This window comes from Hemiscyllium ocellatum, chromosome 30, assembly GCF_020745735.1.
Source record: "Hemiscyllium ocellatum isolate sHemOce1 chromosome 30, sHemOce1.pat.X.cur, whole genome shotgun sequence".
NCBI lineage: Eukaryota > Metazoa > Chordata > Chondrichthyes > Orectolobiformes > Hemiscylliidae > Hemiscyllium > Hemiscyllium ocellatum.
In genome coordinates this window covers 28,387,057-28,406,575 of record NC_083430.1, presented here as the reverse complement: position 1 = coordinate 28,406,575, position 19,519 = coordinate 28,387,057, and the positions used below count along the sequence as shown (strand labels likewise).

At 39.8% G+C, this 19,519-nt stretch overlaps 1 protein-coding gene across 4 annotated transcripts in view; it reads right to left on the bottom strand.

Moving 5' to 3' along the window:
* LOC132829960 (dyslexia-associated protein KIAA0319-like protein) overlaps positions 1-19,519 on the bottom strand; it is a 109,488-nt gene that overhangs the window by 8,686 nt on the left and 81,283 nt on the right. For 3 of the 4 annotated variants that reach the window (XM_060847389.1, XM_060847392.1, XM_060847391.1), the window contains 7 exons: positions 17,837-17,985; positions 13,353-13,504; positions 11,899-12,037; positions 9,042-9,201; positions 8,489-8,631; positions 4,961-5,083; positions 839-929 (listed from right to left, as the gene is read on the bottom strand). In XM_060847389.1, the coding sequence (XP_060703372.1) occupies positions 839-929; positions 4,961-5,083; positions 8,489-8,631; positions 9,042-9,201; positions 11,899-12,037; positions 13,353-13,504; positions 17,837-17,985 (957 nt within the window). The remainder of the gene's footprint in view (positions 1-838; positions 930-4,960; positions 5,084-8,488; positions 8,632-9,041; positions 9,202-11,898; positions 12,038-13,352; positions 13,505-17,836; positions 17,986-19,519) is intronic. The other variant, XM_060847390.1, reaches the window with a different exon arrangement.

The window sequence follows — 19,519 nt, the reverse complement described above, 5'->3', positions numbered from 1 at the left end:
CCAAAATGTTCCCCGATCCATGAAATAGGTCAATGACCACCAGTGGATCTAAAAGCTTTGGGAAAATACCGAACTGTTGTTTTTGACTTGGTATAAATTTAATTTACCTGTAACTAATTTCAGCCATTCTCACCTAGTAAACTAGACAGCAGAAATTTGAATGGCCCACTTGTGCCCCTGACAGAGAAATGCCACCTTGGCAAGAAAAGCTCATAGACAAAAATGAGAGATTAACTAGGTCCAGATAATAAAACAATTTTTTTTTTGGTGGAACATCAGAAAGTGGTTCATCTTCCCCTAGTGTAATATTACATTTTCATAGAATAGATAAATTATAGAAGCCTTACAATGCAAAAGCAGGCCATTCAGCCCATCAAGCCCATTCCAACCCTCAGAAAAGCATCCCAATCAGACCCAATCCCCTATCCTATTCTGTAACACTACATTTCCCATAGCTAATCCATCTAACCTACACATACACTGTGAGCAATTTAGCATGGCTAATCCACCTAACCTGCACATCTTTAGACTGCAGGAGGAAACCAGAGCACCCGGAGGAAACCCACACAGACATGGGGAGAATGAGCAAACTCCCACACAGTCACCCAACGTTGGAACTGAACCCAGGTCCCTGGCGTTGACAGGTAGCAGTGCTAACCACTGAGCCATTATTCCACCCATGCCTTCACAGATGAGCTTGGATGGATAACTGTTATGCTGTGTTAAAGAGGAAAGGTTATTTGTTTTGAAATTGCAGTATGGGGTGGGGGTAGAAACTGAGAGGAAATGCTGAAAATACCAGAAACAGGTTGAGTTGCACAAGGTGCCTAATCTTTACCTTTTACAGAAGCACAGGACCATCCAAACTAAAATTCCAATGGCAACCAATATGACAAATGCAGCTATGACAACGTAGAGCACGCTCCACTCTAAAAGTAAAAACAAAAAGCAACAAATGTAAATTCTTAATAGCATTAAAATGGAAGATGATTTGGTTATTGCTGCCACAAGCTGACTCCATGGATTTCAATTGAAACATGTCTTTTTTTCCTACAATAGCCTGTTAATATACAGAGCATTCTATTAATCAAAACTAGTAATTTAGCTACAAGATATTATTAAACTACTATTGAATACATGATTTACAAGTAAGTTCACATATTAGGCTAGTTGTGGAACCAAGTTAACTTTAGGGATTCTTATGTGTTCTATAAAATAGTGGCATGAATAGTTTCCAATGATACCAACACATAACATCCATCCTAGGCTACATCAAACAGAGACACGTCCAGGAATTCCTGGAAGCCTGGCACTCAACCCAAAACTCCATTAACAAAAACATGTGGTTAGACCCTACGTACCAACCACACAGAAACTGAACCAACAATAAAACCGGAAATGACACCATCTATCTTAGCAGAACTAGACACAGAAATAGCAAGACACAGAAATAGCAAGACACAGAAATAGCAAGCGGGAGAGAATACCAATGCTTTACCGGAGGTGCACTGATGTTATCTAACATGGTGACAAAATGTCTGTGAGTAAACTTACCAGCTCAGTGAGCAAGTCAACAACCTCATAAATTGTGTGTTTTGTATCACAATTGGTTTGGTTCAGCATTTGTACACTTTGATCGAAATCCATTACCTTCCCTTTGCCAAAAGGCAGTGTTACTCTACACAAAATTTCTAAATGACGTGCATTGCTCTGTTGTGAGGAAGAACACTCCTAATCTGTCCATCCACACAGCCAATGAATGCATGTTTCTTTAACTGGCCAGCTACATTGACCTGTTTCCGCCCCCCCCCCCCCCCCCCCCCCCCCCCCCCCACCTACTTCTATTTTCAAAGCTATCTTCAACAGTTGCCTCTTTTTGATCTCCATGTGATTGTTTACATCCTGTACAATTTACCTAGTATGCCTCCTATAATAGAACATAGAACAGTTCTGCAGAACAGGCCCTTTAGCCCATGATGTGCTGACCACTGATCCTCATGTATGAACCCTCAAATTTCTGTGACCATATGCATGTCCAGCAGTCTCTTAAATGTCCCCAATGACCTTGCTTCCACAACTGCTGCTGGCAACACATTCCACGCTCTCACAACTCTGTGTAAAGAACCCGCTTCTGACATCCCCTCTATACTTTCCTCCAAACAGCTTAAAACTATGACCCCTCGTGTTAGCCATTTCTGCCCTGGGAAATAGTCTCTGGCTATCAACTCTATACTTCTCATTATCTTGTATACCTCAATTAGGTCCTCTTTCCTCCTCCTTTTCTCCAATGAAAAACGTCTGAGCTCAGTCAACCTCTCTTCATAAGATAAAGCCCTCCAGTCCTGGCAGCATCCTGGTAAACCTCCTCTGAACCTTCTCCAAAGCATCCACATCTTTCCTGTAATAGGGCGACCACATCTTTCCTGTAATAGGGTGACCAGAACTGGACGCAGTATTCCAAGTGCGATCTGACCAAAGTTTTATAGAGCTGCAACAAGATCTCACGACTCTTAAACTCAATCCCCCTGTTAATGAAAGCCAAAACACCAAATGCTTTTTTAACAACCCTGTCCACTTGGGTAGTCATTTTAAGGGATCTATGTACCTGCACACCAAGATCCCTCTGTTCCTCCACACTGCCAAGAATCCTATCCTTAATCCTGTACTCAGCTTTCAAATTCGACCTTCCAAAATGCATCACTTGCATTTATCCAGGTTGAACTCCATCTGCCACCTCTCAGCCCATCTCTGTATCCTGTCAATGTCCCGCTGCAGCCTACAACAGCCCTCTATACTGGCAACAACACCTCCAATCTTTGTATCGTCTGCAAACTTGCTGACCCAGCCTTCAATCCCCTATCCAAGTCATTAATGAAAATTACAAACAAACAGTAGAGGCCCAAAAACAGAGCCCTGTGGAATACCACTCACCACTGACTTCCAGGCGGAATATTTTCCTTCTACTACCACACACTGTCTTCTGTTGGCCAGCCAATTCTGTATCCAGACAGCTAAGTTCCCCTGTATCCCATTCCTCCTGACCTTGTGAATGAGCCTACCATGGGGAACCTTATCAAATGCCTTGCTGAAGTCCATATACACCACATCCACAGCTCGACCCTCATCGACTGTTCTAGTAACATCCTCAAAGAACTCGATAAGTTTTGTGAGGCATGACCTGCCCCTCACAAAGCTGTGTTGACTGCATTTAATCAAGCATGCTCTTCCAGATGGTCATAAATCCTATTCCTCAGAATCCTTTCTAACATCTTGCAGACAACAGATGTGAGACTTACTGGTCTGTAATTGCCGGGGATTTCCCTACTTCCTTCCTTGAAGAGAGGAATTACATTTGCCATTCTCCAGTCCTCAGGTACGACGCCAGTGGAGAACGAGGATGCAAAGATCTTTGCAAGTGGCGAAGCTATCGTATTTCTCGTTCCCCAAAGCAGCCGAGGACAAATCTGGTCTGGGCCTGGCAACTTGTCAATCTTAATGTTTGACAAATTTTCAGCACATCAACTTCCTCTATCTCTATCCATTCCAGCATGCACACCTGCTCTTCAAAGGTTTTATTCACTACAAAGTTCGTTTCTTTCGTAAAGACAGATGCAAAAAACTCAGTTAGGGCTTCCCCTACCTCCTCAGACTCCACACACAAGTTCCCTATGCTATCCCTGATCGGCCCTATTCTTTCTTTGACCATTCTCTTATTCCTCACATAAGTGTAAAATGCCTTTGTGTTTTCCCAAATCCGTTCTGCCAAGCCTTTCTCGTGCCCCATCCTGGCTCTCCTCAGACCATTTTTGAGCTCCTTCCTCGCCTGCCTGTAATCCTCTAGAGCTGAGCTTGACCCTAGCATCCTCCACCTTATGTAAGCTACCTTCTTCCTTTTGACGAGAAGCTCCACCACTCTTGTCATCCAAGGTTCCTTTATCTTACCACTTCTTGCCTGTCTCAGAGGGACATATTTATTCATCACTCGCAACAACTGTTCCTTAAACAGTCTCCTCATGTCTATAGTGCCTTTACCATGGAACAGTTGCTCCCAGTCCATGCTTCCTAACTCATGTCTAATCGCATCATAGTTTCCTCTTCCCCAATTAAATATCCTCCCATTTTGCCTAACCCTCTCCTTCTCCATAGCAATGTAGAATGTGAGGTAGTTGTGGTCACTATCACCAAAAGCGTGAGTGCACTGGTTCTCCATCCCCATTGTGTAAGATGTTAAATGCACTTGGCAAGAGAGAAATGGTCAGCCAAACAGAAAAGAAAGCAGTGAAGTGATAAAAGCTTTGAGACTTAAAAAAAGGATAGATTAATAATTTAAATAGACCAACAATTCAGGATTATATTGAGGTACTAATGACAAAACTAAATCAGAATCATTCATGCTCAAACTAGATGTATTTTACTATCAGATCGGTTGAGACAAACCAAGAAAATTGGTTTTACATTCTTAGATCCAATGGCCAATGTAACATTTTCAGACAAAAAAAACAACTTTCACAAGAGTCCAAATCTAAGTACATAATTTCACAAATCTTAAAAAAAGCAGTGATTGTGACTTGCTTTCTGCTATTCTAAATATTTTGAAAATCTATACAACAATACTTCGTATTACTGGACATCTTACTAGCAATTTAAATCATATATATTTTCAAAATGCTTTTGTCTAGAAAACAGAGATCTTCTATGGGTAAGGAAAGATCTTGTGATGCAGTGCTCTCTTAGCGAGGAGACCTGGGTTCAAGTTTTACCAGCTCTAGAGGCGTGTCATAATATTCTGAACAGGTTGACGAGAAAATATCTAAGCAGGAGTATCAAATTATACAATTTATTTCTGAAAATAGTTTTTTTATGTTTAGGAATGGTAAATAAACATTATATACAAGTTGGTCTGTTCAGATTTAATTCACATTGATAACTCAACTGTCTTTAATAATAATTGTGAACTTACCACAGTTGCTTTCTCCATCTCCCAATTGAACTCGAATGAAGTTCTCCATCCAGAATGGATCACAGAGACAACGTTTATTGAAAGAATCACACCGACCATGGTCTGAACAACTCAACTGACAGACTTTTATCAGGAGACAGAAGGGAGGTGAAGGGTGGGGAGTACAGCAGATTAGTAACGTTAGCTGTAAACACATGCTTTTTAACTCTAATATCTGGTTAAGCTATTTTGTTTTCAGTTGCAAACAAATACCAGACAGTAGGAACAAAATTCCTCTGTAAGCACAAATTCTTATTAATGTTTCTTACTACTTTCCATTCTTCAGGTCAGAATACAATGTCTTTATTTTGCCAAGCTACTTGTGTTATGATAATAAAAAAAATTTAAATTAAAATAATCACAGAGGACACAGTTCAACACTTAAGTGAGAATATTGTTTCAAGGGGTACAAGCTCCTGGTTTAAATGTATTTGCACATCTTATGATGGCAGAGCAAAAAGCCTAATCAAGTATCCACTCAGCTTCCTCACAACTGAAATTGTTAAGTGAGTCAAAGAATTTACAACATGTAGTGAACAGCTTTCTCGCCCATTGAAGGCAACTCTTAGGGGTACACGGATAAGTCAGAAGAGGATGAATTCCACTTCTTCAACCAAACTGAGAACACATTTGGTATAATGGGCAGAAAAACTTGCACCTACAAGAAATTGATGGCTAGTTTTGACAGGATTTCAGTGGCCTCAGAAGATATTACATTGAGAACAAAAAACGCAGCTTATGTTTAAGTACTATACACTGAAATAGCTGTTTGCACATACTAAATGATGTAAGCTGCGGGTGCAGGAAAATGTGACAACATCACCGTGAGCGCTATCAGCAGAAATCAACATCTAAAATGAGGTGACCTGAACAATTCATGCTTGAATTGTTTAAAGTGCAGAATCTTTCTAAAAGGCAAGCTTTATATATCGCACCTAACATCATCTTCGCAAACTTTAACAGAAGTTGATGGGTAGTTTTAATCTGACTGTGCCTGAATTTCAGCAGTTTAAGTTCATGAAAGCAGGCAGGGATCTTTCTAGTTGGCGTTGAACAGTTGCCCATTTTAAAGAAACAACATGAATACTCTTCAGTTATAACAGGGCTAGACCCTTCAAGTTAGCTTAGCTACCTCATAACTGGCTGACCAAATAAATGGATTATAGACTTTATTCTGCAATATTCATTTGCAACACAAGCACAAGACTGTGCACATGTTAAAGCCAACTCACCCAGCATCCAGAAAAAGTTTCTGGTTACAGATATCATACCATCATTAGTGTTGGTGTGCATGCAAGCTTGTGAAATATTTTAAGAAAGTAACAGAATATACGAAACTAGTACCTTATAACTTTCCTTTTAAGAATAGAATGCGGTACAAGTCAAATACTCGTAGCTTTATCGACTTTCATCGAAAGAAAAACGTGGAAAAACCTTACACTTACTCCAGAGTGGGACCTGTCCAATACAGGTGTCAGACTGTCCCAGAGTATATGCAAGTATTAGTATTAACAGAATTAGACACCTGCCCTCCTTCCTTTAGTATATCCACAACACTTCTACCCAATATTTGGTTGTAATACGTGGTTGCTTGAGTTAAAATAGGCAATTGACAAAGCAAATAATTAGGCATATGATGTGATCTGCTGTGTTAAAACCTCACTCTAGTATGTAATTCCTACGTCCAGTGTGTTTGGATGTAAATGACTCAAACTAAGTCCAGACATTCTAGAGAGCATGTAGTGAAGCAAATACGAATTCTACTGTGCTTCACAAAAATATTGATGGATAATTCAATTACACTTTTCAAGGAGAGAAACAGTTTTAATTTTGTTTTCTCCTTATATCAACATTTTAATGAAGAAAATATTCTGACTTGAGGAGCACATAATAAAGATGGTTTTACTTCACTGCCAATAATAATGCCTCTCTTCCAACCTGGTTTATTGCATCTGGTGCTCCCTATGTGGTCTTCTCTACATCGGAGAGATCGAGGGTAGACTTAGGGAACAGTTCGCCGAGCATCACAGACAGGTCCGCAGGGACTGACCAGACCGCCCCCCACCCAAGTCACCGCCATCTTAACTCCCTGTCCCAATCCCTTTCAGACATAATCACCCTTGGCCTCCTTCATTGCCACAATGAAGCACACCGCAAATTGGAAGAACAATACCTCATCATCTGCCTGGGCAGCCTACAGCCTGGAGAACTCACCAGGGAGTTCTCCAATTTCAATTAACCTCCCTTCTCATCCCCTGACTCCCTTCCCTGCCCCTCTCCCTCCCTTCCATCAACCAGATTAATTCCTCCCATTGACCAACCAGGTCTTATCCTGTATTTGTCTTCACCAATCCCCACCTTGCACCCGTCACTCCCTTTATCTGCAACTCCCTCTACACTCACCCCCAGTGCTGAAGAAGGATGTTACCAAAACTTTGATTTCTCCACTTCCTGATGCTGCCTGGCTTGCTGTAATCTTCCAGCCTCCTGCCTGTCTATTCATAATAATGTAACAGCCATACAGATACTAGTGAAGAGAGCTTAGTGATTTTGCAAAAGATCAAGGACAAGATTTGAGGCATTCAGTGGAAACAATCATTTGACATTTGGTTATCTCCTCCAGACAGGATATTAAAAAAAAGAATAAGAAAGCATTTTAATCAGAGGTGACAGTGTTGAACTATTTTCATTCTCGGATCCCAGTTTTTTACTCTAGCTAGTGTTGGATGATTCCTTACAACTCCACATTAAAGTTCTCCATACAGAAAGGATAATGGTTACCAATCTGCTCTCTATTCTTTGACATTCTCTATAAAATATATAACTATAACAAGCATCAAAAAGCCAGAAGTTCATAATTCGCGGCTAGATTAAAAAGCAACACACAATTCAAGAATAGTTCGTTTGAAAAGCATATTGTGCACCCCCAAATGGTATTAATACCATATTCATTTCTAGTTTCTAAGACGTTGGGATCAGGAGTTTATTTTCCATCTAAAGTAAGCCAGGAGAGAAAATGAAAGATGTACCAGCGTTTTGACCAGAAAACTCAGTCAAATGGATAGATTTTCAGTAATTTCCCAAAGAAAGAGAGCCAGGTGGAGCAGTGAAAAGTGTGGGGAGGCGATTCTAGAAACTTGGATGAGTGAAGAGGAGACTGCCAGAAATCAGGATGCTCATGTAAAAGCAGACTCAATGGGCTAAATGGCTTGCTTCTACTGTAGAGGGAATCTGTGATTCTAGCCAGAATTATAACCTTGGAAGACCGTAAAGCTGAAGGACAGCAGAAAGATAGGAGAACAAAACCATGGAGTGATTTGAAAATAAGCACGAGATGTCAAAAATCAAGATATTGGCTACAAGTAAAGCAAGGTAGGTCTGTGAACACTGGGGAAATATTTTGAAAAAAATACTAGACTCGATACAATCAAACCAAACCTTGCTGGGACAAATGTATACTAAATATTTTAATAAATAATGCTCACTCACTGACTGTATTAACTTGGAGAGCCCGGAAAACTAAGAAGTCTGATTTCTGTTTCCGAAATTTATTCTTCAGTATCCGAGCAACATCCTGTCCCTTCAGTATCTGATGTGCTTGTGTATTCCTCACGCAAAAGATAATCTGTGTACTGTGAAAGTAAATGAGGGAAAGTACAACTGAAACTGCTTGCGACTCACAATTAGCAGTTACAGACTAGCCACGGTTTACAGCATTTTCTCACATTACCTTTAGGGTAAAGAAATTATTCAATGCAAAACAGAGTTTATTGCGAGCCAGCAAATATTTGAATAAAGATACTTCAAAAGTCTTATATACAATAGTTATGGACAGGTTTTCAACTTTATACATTATAACTGATGCCAATATATGAAGATTATGTTAAAGTACTATTAAGTGGAGGATTAATGGCAACATTGCATAGTTTTCTTTGATAGCACAAATCCCTGATGTTGTTACTTAATGCAAAGTTGGTAATTATTTTCTCAGCAGCCATCGCCAGTAATGTTCATGCTTACATCTGCACTAAAAGCTCCTCACCTCTGTTCAGTGTAAGGTTGAATTTTTTGCACAGTAATGTCCGAATCAAGGACTCCAAGCAGGACAGCTATTTGCCGAAGTAACATGCCCTTTTGTCTCTCGGTTAACCGACTGACACTGACATCCAGGATAATTTCTACTAGATCATTCTTTCGAGGATCTGAAAAGAAATAGAGTTAAAACTGTTACTTCAACTGTCAAATCTTTTAAAGTCCTTGACTTTTATGAACACGAACTTAACCTCCATCTTACATACAATCTTCCATGTGCAAAACTTGAACAAATATATTTTGCACAAGATCACCATCATCCTTCAGAAATTGTACAGCCAATAGTTATGAAATATGTGACGTTAAAAATCATTACTTTCATGAGCATACGATACATGACAATGAAACTGGTTTAAACAGGTTATGAGCGAATAGAGACATCCATTAGTTTAAAGAAAAAAAACTGCCTTGAATTCATATAGAGTCAGAGATATACAGCACGAAAAGAGACCCTTCGGTCCAACTTGTCCATGCCGACCAGATATCCCAATCTAATCTAGTCCATCGCGCCAGCACCTGGCCCATATCCCTCCAAATCCTTCCTGTTCATATACCCATCCAGATGCCTTTTAAATGTCACAATTGTACCAGCTTCCACCACTTCCTTTGACAGCTCATTCCACACACACACCACCCTCTGCATGAAAACATTGCCCTCCGGTCTCTTTTACAACTTTCCCCTCTCACCCTAAGCCTATGCCCTCTAGTTCTGGACTCTCCCACCCCAGGGAAGAGACTTTGTTTATTTACCCTATCCATGCCTCTCATGATTTTATAAACCTCCAGAAGGTCATCCCGCAGCCTCCGATGCACCAAGGAAAACAGCCCTAGCCTATTCAACCTTTCCCTATAGCTCAAATCCTCCAACCCTGGCAACATCCTTGTAATCTTTTCTGAACCCTTTCAAGTTTCACAACATCCTTCCGATAGGAAAGAGACAAGAACTGCACGCAATATTCTGAAAGTGGCCTAACCAACACCCTGTATAACTGCAACTTGACCTCCCAACTCCTTTACTCAATGCTCTGACCAATAAACAAAAGCATACCAAACGCCTTCTGCATAATCCTATCTACCTGTGACGCTACTTTCAAGGAGCTATGAACCTGCACTCCAATACTCTGTTCAGCAACACTCCCTAGGACCTTACCATTAAGTGTATAAGTCCTGCTAAGATTGGCTTTTCTAAAATGCAGCACCTCACATTTTTCTAAACTAAACTCCATCTGCCACTCCTCAACCCATTGGCCCACCTGATCAATATCCCATTGTAATCTAAGGTAACCTTATTCGCTGTCCACTACACTTTCAATTTTGGGGTCATCAGCAACCTTACTAACTATACCTCTTAGGATCACATCCAAATCATTTATATAAATGATGAAAAGGAGTGAACCCAGCACTGATCCTTGTGGCACTCCATTGGTCACAGGCCTCCAGTCTGAAAAACAACCCTCCACCACCACCCTCTGTCTTCTGTGAGCCATTTCTGTATCCAACTGGCTGGTTCTCCATGTATTCCATGAGCTCTCTCTCATATTCTTCAAGCAAAGGACAACTGTGAACCTTTCAAGTAAAGTGTAAACAATATTGCATAGTTCAAATCATTGGATTAAAATGGAAAGTTAAAATCCAAAATTTGGAAACTAAATTATTAACAATCTTTCTAGATTGACATTCATTCTTATAGACCCAATGTTATTGGAAAAGAATGCACCAAAAAGTAAAAACACATATAACACAATTACTACGTACAGTGGAAAACAGACATCAATGCACACAAGTGAAAGAAATGGCCTCGGCAGCAAATGGACACACAAACTTAAAGTAAAATTTAACTTAAATACAAATGACTTTGGTGCCTGACATTGTCCTGGATATGGTGGCAATGAAAAAACATTTTAATCAACTGCCAGATTAAGTGCTTCAGTACATTCTCTTGGTTTCCAGGCTCAGATTTTCTTTACAATTCAAGTGAAATTCATAGATAAAGATTGCACTTATGTAAATGAGGCATTCCCAGGAATGAAAGCTCAAGAACCCTCCAGCAAAATAATGCTGAAGCATGTCCAATTTTCTGGCTTGTCAATTTCACATTTGGTGTAAAATGGGTCCACTCTGATTCCCTTGCATTCTTTTGCTTTCTATCATTAGAAACTAGGATTTGTTGATTTGACTCTGACCTCTGGATCAGTTAGTTTGGAATTGAACAATACAGTGAAATTTGAAAGCATCACTGAAAGTGAACGGTGGTATTCAGACATTCCAGATCGTTAGAGGTGCCATGTTTTGAATGGGCTAAGTCAGCATTCTAACAAAGCAGGATAACAGGATAACTGGATATTAAAACTCCCAGGATGATTCTTGATGTTGATTTCGGAAGACTCCTCCTATACCGAGGACATTTTCCCCCAACAGCCAAGCCCAGAAACACCAGAACAACTGATCATTCAGTCGCCCTGATTGCAGGATGTTACTAACTTATAATAATTTTCAGATGTTCTATAATTGCAAACCTTAGTTATTATTTCAAAGCACATTTCAGAAACTATTTCGGAAACAAGTGTTGTTAGTTTATGTCTATGCAGAAATATGTTGACTCGGTGACGATGTAAAAAAGGGTTTAAAAAACAATTACGTTAGACCTCAGAATAAATGAATTATGAAGGGACATCACACTTCTGAGTGAAAACATGGCTGGTACTCTATTTAGGAAGTTATTGCATTTTTAAATTTAAAAAATAAAATCTTATGCCAGACCTTTTGACGAAATGCGGTAGCCCATGGGAAGATCAATTTCTACTCACCAGATTTCACTTCTAATGTTGCCCTGTCGATATGATTTTCTCCCTTTGCATCAGTTACTTTGAGACAAAATGTATATAATCCTTCAACCAAATTGGACAGGAAAAGCACAGGCTGGTGATCAGAGTTATTTAGCACATCCTATTACAGATTGGTAGAAAATGCAAAACATAGAGAAATGAATGTTTAAGGGCAATTTTTTTAAAAAAGAATCCTATGTGTACAATCCACTTTCCAATATGCCGATGCATAGCAGACATCATACTATAGTTAAATAGCAATCAAGGCAAAAATCTTTAATTGTTCATCGCAATGAAAAATTCAACATTTTGCAACATATTTCTGGTCATGGTACAGAAAAATTGCTATTTTTCCAATTATAGGAGAAAAGAAATAATGGATAAACTCTTCGAACATTTTCTCATTTTCCAATATTGCTCTCACAATTACCACAAAATTTATTCCTGCATCACCAGATTTTTGAACTAATTATTATGGTCTGACACTAATGTTTGGCCGCCATGTGAATATTTACAACTGGTAATGATCATAAGCGTGTCTTTGGTGAAAGCAATGGTGAATAGCAATATGTAAGACATCACATTCTGATGATAATGAAAACCAAAAACTAATAAAAATGTGATTTCATGTATGAATACAATGCTCTAATTAGGAAACTTGCATTACAATTATATTTCTTTGTGAACTTTTAAGATTTACCAATATTGAAGAAATCCTGGCCTTAACATAAATCTCACACACCAATCCCCAAGACTCAAACATCCCATACAAGTCAAGCATTCACAAGGACGTCAGAATATGGATTTCAAATTAAAAGCTGCTTGCCAAATCTTCGAAAGCTTGGGAAACATTACGGTAAAAGAGAGATGAGAACAGCAGATCTTTGCTTTTTAAAAGATAGCCTTGAGGGCAATAAGGTGGCGTGTCCTCTACCCACCCCTTTCTGATGGCTCTCTCACTCACCACCACCACATCCCTACCCAGCACTGTGCCTGATTGAGTTGCCTGCCAGGCTTTTAGTAACGCTGCTTTTGCAAGCTCTGTTCCAGAGACTTCCCTCTCTGCCCCATCACTCCACTCCAAAGACAAATTGCTTCCAATTGCCAGAGACGGTCTCAGGCTTCAGCTTCATGGTGCTGGCTTTCCTGCTCATGAAAACATAGTTTACCAAATTGACCAGGTGTAAAGCAGGAAGCAGAAATGTTAATCAGGTCCTGTCATTGATACTGGCAGGACTTGCCTTGGGCCAGACCACACTGCATCTCTCTCTTCATGCCACCATCTCCATGCTCACTCACTCATTGACATGTGTCATATACCTAGTCAAACAATAAACAATTGGGTCTTTGCGTATCTTGGCAAGTCAGTAAACAATGTCTCAGAGAACAGGTATAGTATTTTTCTAGTTCATTAAAAAATGAGTTAGACCACTTACTCCAGCTGCTGGACTGCTCTCATCTCTTGTCCAAAGGTAGCTGACAATTCCCTTATCATCGGATGATTTTGATCCATCAAGCATAGCTGTGTTATTAGGGAGGGTGATCACAACATTGCCTGCTATCTTAGCAACTGGAGCCTTATTGACTTCTGTAAAACAGAAGCACATTTATTCTCCATTCCAGAGATCTTACAAAATATTAAAATTCTAACTCGATACATGAATTAAGTTTTAAGTGAAAAGCTGCATTTAAAAGCAGTTGGAAAACCTAAATAGTCACATTTCTAGTTTCTTTAATGATAAATTCACAGACTTGACTTCTGATATGAAGTGAATTCAAATGAACTATTCCACCTATCAGAACCATGTAAAGTGGGCCCTTGTGCTTGTTCAATAACAAAATATTGTAAAACATTTTACTTAAAATGTAGTGGCCCATTTACTGACGAACAAATTTATTACATTTCAGTAAATGTTAGTTAATCAATTTTTAAAGTCTGAATTCAATTTTAATTTCTTTGGAATTACTGTCTGGTCAGACAGGAAGGCATTAGTTTGTTATTAGGTGCTGTGGAGTAGCATGGGCTGCTGGAGCTCAAGAGCGGGCCAGTTTTTTCCTGATTTTTTTTTGCTTTCTCTTTGGACATTGTGTGGGGGGGGGTTGGTGAGCTACATTCAATTTGCAGTTATCTGGATAAATTACATTCAATCTTTGCTATTATTTGTATCACTAATTACCATACAAAATAGTAATAGCCTTCAATTCTATGGATTTTATTTACTCTCTACAGAGATACAGAGGAACCTTGATTATCCAAATATCAGATTATCTGAAGGGGATCTCATGATCCCGATAGCAACATTACGTCCAAGACTGTTTCAACACTGATCGCGTTTTTTGTTTAAAGGTACAATGATTAAAAACAAACTCGGCTCATTGAAAATGCTGTCGAAACCAGTCCTGGACAGTCCAGGCACTGTCTCCAAATGACTGACCTCTCGCCATCTCCTTCTCCCCACACTTTCCCTGGTGTTCTACACAGGGATGAACCCTAAACCCCTCCTTCCCCAGATAATCTCTTCAACATTGTCCTGTCAAATATATATATATGTGTGTGTGTGTGTGTGTGTGTGTGTGTGTGTGAGACACACACAGAGACTGTGAATGAGAGAGAAAAATAACACATTTGGAGACTTAACCCACAAACACAGCAGCAGTCTCACTGTTGATGTACAGTCCGGCTTCCCGGGTTGGGGGGGGGGGGGGGGGTGGTGGCGGGGCTGCGCTTTGTGAGATGGACAGGGGAAGCAGGGTTGGAGCTGCATGATTGAGGGCGGGCAGGGAGCAGTGTTGAATGGGGTTGGGGATGGGCAGGAGCAGACAGAGTTCGGGGTCTCACACGCAGGGTGCTGCTGCCTTGTCTCCTGAATGGGGAGCAGACCTCACAGAAAACTGAGCCCCAGAGGAAATCAAGTAATCAAATAATCAATTATCCAAAAGAAATAATGCCCCGCCCATCTCGTTCAGATAATCAAGGGTCCGCTATATTGGTAAATGAACCTACATTTTCCAGAAATAGCATGCAGTAGAAGAAATGTGCCAGACAGTGGTTTGCTTTTGGCATGTGTAGTCTGGCATCATCTGCCAGGTGGGTTACTCTCTTCTGGCTGGGAAATTTGAGAGATGCAGTAGTTTTGAACTTGATACTTTTGATATAATCCAATATACGACGTTAGCATGCAAACTTAAAGTGCAGGGATTGAACAAAAAAAATACAACACAGGAACACTGCCTCTAACAGTAGTAGACTCACTAACTTTTCAGGCATTTAAATGGTCACTAAAAAGACACACGGACGAGAATGGAATAGTGTAGGTTAGATGGGCTTCAGATTGGCCCCACAGGTCGGCAGAACATTGAGGACTGAAGGGCGTGTACTGCGCTGTAATGTTCTATGTTCTACCTCTCCTGGCTCCAAACATACATTCTCTTCTTTGTCCTTGAGTGGGCCAACCCTTTCCCTGGCTACCATCTTGTTTTTTTTTGTGGCAATAAAAAGCCTCAGGATTCTCTTTAATCCTGTTTGCCAACGACTTTTCATGACCCCTTTTCATCCTTCTAATTCCTTGTTTAAATCCTTTCCTACTTTCCTTATATACTTCAAGGGCTTTGTCAGTTTCCATCCTCTTAGATTTTATACATACTTCTTTTTTTCTTTTTGACCAAGGCTATAACATCCCTGGTCATCCAAGTTCATGTAACTTGCCATACCCATCTTTCATTCTGGCAGGAACCTGCTGCTCCTGAACTCTTATCAACTGCTGCTTAAAATACTCCCAGATGTCAAATGTGGATTTACCCTCAAACAGCTGCATCCAAACAAACTTCTCCAGTTCTGCCTAGTGTTGTTGTGGTTCACCTTCCCCCAATTTAACACCTTCATCCAAGCGCTGTTGTTATCCCTATCCATGAGTAACTTCAAACTCATAGCATTACTGTCACTGCTCCCAAAATGCTCCCTCACTGAAACTTCACTCACCTGGCTGGGCTCATTCCCCAAAACCAGGTCCAGTATAACCTTACCCTGGTTGGAGTGATTACATACTATGTCAAGAAACCTTCCTGAATAGTCCTTTTAAATTCTGCCCTATCCAACCCCCACAACATGAAGTGAGTCCCAGTCAATATAGGGCAAGTTAAAATCACCCATCACACCAACTCTGCTTTTTTTTTTACATCCTTCTAAAATATGTCTACATGTTCTCTCCTCGGTCTCCCACTGGCTGTTGGGAAGCTCGTAGTATATCCCCAGCATTATGGTTTCACCTTTCCTATTCCTGAATTCTCTCTGACTGGGAGTAGCATACTGACATGGATAGAGGAAGTGGTTGGCAGACAGGAAACAAACTGTCGGAATAAACAGGTCTTTTTTTCCGTGTGGCAGGAAGAACTGATGTGGTATGGCAATGATCAGTGCTTGGAACCTAGTTATTTCACAAAATATTTTTCAGCTGAGGGAACAAAATGTAATATCTCCAAGATTGCTAATGACACAAAGTTGGCTCAGAGGGTGAGCTATGTAGAGGATGTAGAGATGGTACAATGTGATTTGGACAGGCTTAGTGAGGAGGCAAATGGATGGAAGATGAAGTACAATGTGAATAAATTTGAGATTATCCAGTTTGGTAAGGAAAGCAGATTATCTGAATGGCGATAGATTGGGAAACGGGGAGGTACAACAACACCTGAATGTCCTTCTACACCATTTACTGAAAGTAAACATGCAAGTGCAGCAGCTGAAGTAGGCAAATGGTAAGTTGGCCTTCATAGACCAGGATTTGATTAAAGGAGCAGGGATGTCTTTCTGCATATTATACAGGACATTACTGAGAGCACACTTAGAGTATTGCGTGCAGTTTGGTCTCCTTATGTAAGGAAAGATGTTGCAGTCACGGAGGGAATGCCACAAAGCATGATCAGATTGCTTACTTGGATGATAGGACTGATGCATGAAGAAAGAGTGGATAGGTTAGACCTATATTCACTCGAGTTCAGAAGAATGAGGGAGGACCTCAAAAATCTATAAAGTTCTTACAGGACTAGTCAAGGTAAATGCAAGAAAGATGCTCCCAATCCAAGAAGTCCAGAACCAGGGGTCACAGTTTGAGCAATACAGGTTAGGCCATAAAGTCAGATATGAGAAGAAATTTCTTCACATAAAAAAGGTGGTGAGTCTGTAGAATTCTCTGCCACAGTTTGCAGTTGAGATCAAAATACTTAATGTTGTTCAAGATGATGTCAGGTGTAGTTCTTAGAGCTGAAGGGATTAAAAGGTACAGGGAAAAAGCAGGGCTGAACTGGGTGTTTCAGCCATGATCACGATGAGTGGTGTTGCAGGTTCATAGCCTGAATGGCCTACTCCCACTCCTATTTTCTATGTTTCTACGTCTATTGGACAATGTTTGACTTTACAATGGTTAGAATGGAGACCTCAGCAAAAAGGATATCCTTTCACATTTAAACCTTCATTTCCTGCACAGTAACAATCAGATTAACATTATCTAACAGCTACTTTCAATATTTCCCATTCTGTATATAAAACACATTCTGTGACATGGTGTAAACGAGAACCAATTAATTTAACTAATTTTTAGAACTGTTATCATTGGAATAGTTAAATTCAGGCTCAAGTATGATTTTAAACTGTGTTGCTCCATGACTTTGTAAAGTTTTGCCATGATTCTCCTCAATCAGAAACTTTATTAACCAAAGCCCTGTGCTACTTGAAAAAAACCTTGGCTTTTAATGCACTCTGCTAAAAACATGGAAAAAAAAGTCCTTAACAGAACAGATAAAAGCATTTGCAAGAGTATGTATAAAGGTGACTATTAGAGTCATTACTTTGACCACATTTTTTTTCCATTTTAGCAGCTGACTTTTACCTACTGCAATCCTTTACAGATCTGAAAGGAAAACATACCCTCTCTCACAATGATTCTAACAGAATCATGGCTTTCCAGGTTTCGTTCATCCTTCACCGTCAGTGTAATCTCATATGACCCAACCTGAAGACCTGTTACTGTGGCAATGGCACTGTTTGCATTCTCGATTTTCACACCGTCAGGGCCACTGAAATACAAAACCAATCAATTTCACCTTAAGTTTGTGTTACCAGGAGGCAGCTACAGTTATCTCGGACTCAAGGTTAATCGCGTTTATTGTCTGAAGATGTCAGGATGTGCATTTCATAATCCTATTTGCACTGACATGTCACAAGGCTACTAGAAATTGAAATGTATTGAATATGCTTCAGACAAGTTTCAGCAACCCTGCAGAAACTGTGTTTTATCGCAAGAACAATTCTGCATAATAACTAGGCATATTTCCTCTCCTTCATGGAAATTTCACGTAATCAGGATTTTGCCCAACTTTTTCAGCTGCTTCCAATGGCACTCAAAAAGGATAATAAAAATCCTTTAAAACAAATTGCTTGGGCAAAATATTAGAATCTAGGTCATTCCTAAATTAAACATTTCAGTTTTGTCATTTTAATCAATACACAAAACTTTAATTGCTAATGCAATAATCAATAAAAATAATCACTGACTTACAAAGCTTATCTGAGACCAAGTGTTTTAACTACTAATTTAAACATTGTAAATATATTTAATATTTTGAACAAGGTTTGTTAATTATTTAACAAGGATGGTGGTTATGAAATTTGAACACTTGGGGCCAGGCAGAGGAGTGTGACTGTTGCGTTAATCACAGAGGCCCATTCTGTTGGAGAACCTGGGCTCAGAAAGCACTGCCCCCCGTGAGCAATCAATGCAAGTTCATTCCTGTACCTGAGGGACACAGAAGTAGTGAGGAGGTCCTTGTCAAATCAAAATTCTGTCTCTCTCCTGCACCAGATCGCTTCTTACCCACATTTCCTGCTGATTGTCACATTGGACGACAACCAATATGCTTGCAGTTCTGGACCTTACTAAATTGTGAACTTTGTAGAAACTACAGAAGATATTTACCAGAAAGACTTCAAGGATGATGGACCGTGGAGAAGCTGAATCTGCCCTCCTTAAAATTATGAAGCCAGAAGAAATTTGACGCAGGTACATGAAATTACAAAGGGATTAGATAGAGTAAGTCAAAACTGTTTCAAATGGTTAAAGGATTGATCCAGATTTTGACTTTGCAAGCTGATTGTGTTATGACACAGGGTAAACCCCTCTGCTAATTTAAACCAGCAACGCAGATAAGATTCACCCTGTGCTGTAATCTGTTAAAACTTGAGAGGTAAAGAATTATCCAAAGTAAAAATTTAAGAACTTTATTCTTTCAGTCGAACAGAGAATATTAACTTAACAACTTACAACGCCTTTCTCCTAAACCTATCTTCTACCTCCCCCCTCTACAATACTGGTCTGATAAAAATCCCAATTAAGATTTTACAAAAAAAAAGTTTCAAAACTAGTCAACTTTGCAGAATGTCTTCTGTAGATTTTTCTCTGTCTTCTATTCTTCTTCTTCGGGATTCTGCTTCTCAGGTCTTTGATAGATAAAGGTACATTTAAGATAGCAGCTCTTTCTGCAAGCAGTCTCTCTGGTCATTGGTGCTAGCTGCTGTGTACTTATTCAAAATGTCTGATATTTATACCCAAAA